Source organism: Pipistrellus hanaki (assembly GCF_964339955.1).
Source record: "Pipistrellus hanaki genome assembly, chromosome: 1".
Classification (NCBI taxonomy): Eukaryota; Metazoa; Chordata; class Mammalia; order Chiroptera; family Vespertilionidae; genus Pipistrellus; species Pipistrellus hanaki.
In genome coordinates this window covers 69,719,497-69,721,781 of record NC_140503.1, presented here as the reverse complement: position 1 = coordinate 69,721,781, position 2,285 = coordinate 69,719,497, and the positions used below count along the sequence as shown (strand labels likewise).

The window sequence follows — 2,285 nt, the reverse complement described above, 5'->3', positions numbered from 1 at the left end:
GATAGGGCCAAAACCAGCTTTCTGACATCCCCCGAGGGGCCCTGGGTTGCCAGAGGGCACAAGCTAGGCTGAGGGATGCTACCTGTGCACAATCGAGGCTGGGGAGGGACAGGGAAGTTAGACAGTGGGGGAGGGATCACGAGAGTGCTCCAGGGCATGTCCAGCCCATCTCCGCTCAGTCTTGATCAGCCAGACCCCAGCAGCAAGTTAAGTTATTATTGATAGTTGGAGCATCTGCCCCCTAGTGGTCAGTGCATGTCAAAGCTAGTGGTTAAGCAGCCTTAGCATATCATTAGCATAGTTTAATTAATCATTAAACGAACGACCAGACGATCAGACACTTAGCCTATTAGGCTTTTATTATATATATGATGGTATCACCATTGTACATGCAGTCCATTACTGACTGAAATGTTGTTAAGTGGCACATGACTGGATAGGTCATCTAGAGATGATTTAAAGTATATGAGAGGATGTGCATGGGTTATATAAAAATACTACACCATTTTATAGAAAGGACTTGAACATTCACGGATATGGGTATCTGCAGGGGTGGAGTGGGGAAGGTGGGTCCTGGAACCAATTCCTCTTGGATACTGAGGAAAAACTGAACTTAACGTTCAGCTAGAGCTATTGGTTTCCTAAAATCCTTAGAGTAAAAACATGTATTATTCTTTGCAGATAGTGTGATAAGGTCACATTTCAAAGTTGGACTTATTTCATACAGAAATTTCTTTTTAGTCAGTAATTCTCAGTGGAGGAGAATTTGTTTACAAGTTTATGACCTATGCTACATCCTTATAGGTTGCTCCAATTTTGAAATACAAAGTTTATTTATACGTCCTTTAAGAAACCGTTATATATAAAGAGTTCAGTTTTCTTCTTAAGACAATTTCATTTCTTAAATAAGACTAACCCAGTCTGTAGTGGTGATATTTAAGATGACAACGGGCTTTATTGTTCTCTAACCAAAACTATTGAATTCTCTAGAAAACAAACTTGCTTATATCTTATTAAGATAGGTTGTGGAGGAACTTGCTTTACTCTTATTTCTGGTTTATGTTTTATGACTGTGTGTTTCAGTCCCAAAGACTTTCCTGAGGGCAGCCTTCATCTCCTTGTTCCTGAGGCTATAAATCAGAGGATTACAGAGGGGTGTTATCACAGAATAAAATAAGGCCACAATTTTCTGCACTTCCACTGGGTGTCCGGACCCAGGACTAACATACATCACAATAACAGAGCCAAAGAACAGGATCACCACAGCCAGATGGGAAGCACAAGTGGAGAAAGCCTTGTGTTTGCTTGCTGCAGAGGACATGCGCAGCACAGCCAGAATCACCAGAGCGTAGGAGCAAAGGATAAAGAGGAAGGTGCCAACCATGAAGATAGCATTGAAAGTAGAATAAATGAACTGTGTCATGGTATCTTCTGAACAGGAAAGCTTCATCAGTGGCTCGGGATCGCATATAAAATGGTTGATGATATTTGGGCCACAAAAGGGCAACTGTGAAATGAGAACAACTGGGGTTAAGAAAAGAACGAATCCACCTGACCATCCAAAGATGATGAGGCCGGTGTATAGCTGTTTAGTCATGATGTGTGGGTAATGCAAAGGACGGCAGATGGCGAGGTACCTGTCAAAAGCCATGATGCAAAGGAAGAAGCCCTCATCACACCCTAAAGAGAAGAAGAAGTAGAACTGTGCAAAACAGCTCACAAAGGAGATGGATTTGCTTGTGGAGAGGAAGTTGGCCAGCATGTTAGGGATGGTTGTGGTGACATAACATATTTCTAGGAAAGAGAAATTCCCCAGGAGGATGTACATGGGGGTGTGAAGGTGCCAGTCCCACCGCACAGCACAGGCAATGGCTGTGTTGCCCATCAGGGTCAAGGTATAGGCTACTAAGAAGAGCCAAAAGTAGAGGAGCTGCATTTCTGGGCTCGAGGGAAAGCCCAGGAGGATAAAGTGACTCACGGAGTTGGTTTCTCCACTGGACACATTCATCAGCCTGGAGGACATGGAGATGACTTTGGCTATCGCACTTTAATGGAGATGGCTGGTTCTGCCTGAAAACACCAAATTCTTTTACAATTTTAAAAATAAACAATGAGGTTTCTGTTATAGCAACAAAACTGTGATCACCACAACCTGTTTCCAAAAGTATGATTTTATTTTGGTAAGATGCAACTAGGTAAAAACTTGGCTTGGGGCAATCATTAAAGTGGGTGAAGATACTGTATTACACATGAGTACTACATTTGTAATTTTGAGTACGTCACTT

General features: G+C 42.4%; 1 protein-coding gene across 1 annotated transcript; it reads right to left on the bottom strand.

The window, feature by feature from the left end:
- Positions 1 to 1,057: 1,057 nt before the first annotated feature.
- Positions 1,058 to 2,023, bottom strand: LOC311620449 (olfactory receptor 11G2-like; the record flags this gene model as incomplete). Its single annotated transcript, XM_084879869.1, has 1 exon — positions 1,058 to 2,023. One exon carries the CDS (start codon positions 2,021 to 2,023, stop codon positions 1,058 to 1,060), a length of 966 nt encoding a protein of 321 aa, XP_084735995.1.
- Positions 2,024 to 2,285: the final 262 nt, after the last annotated feature.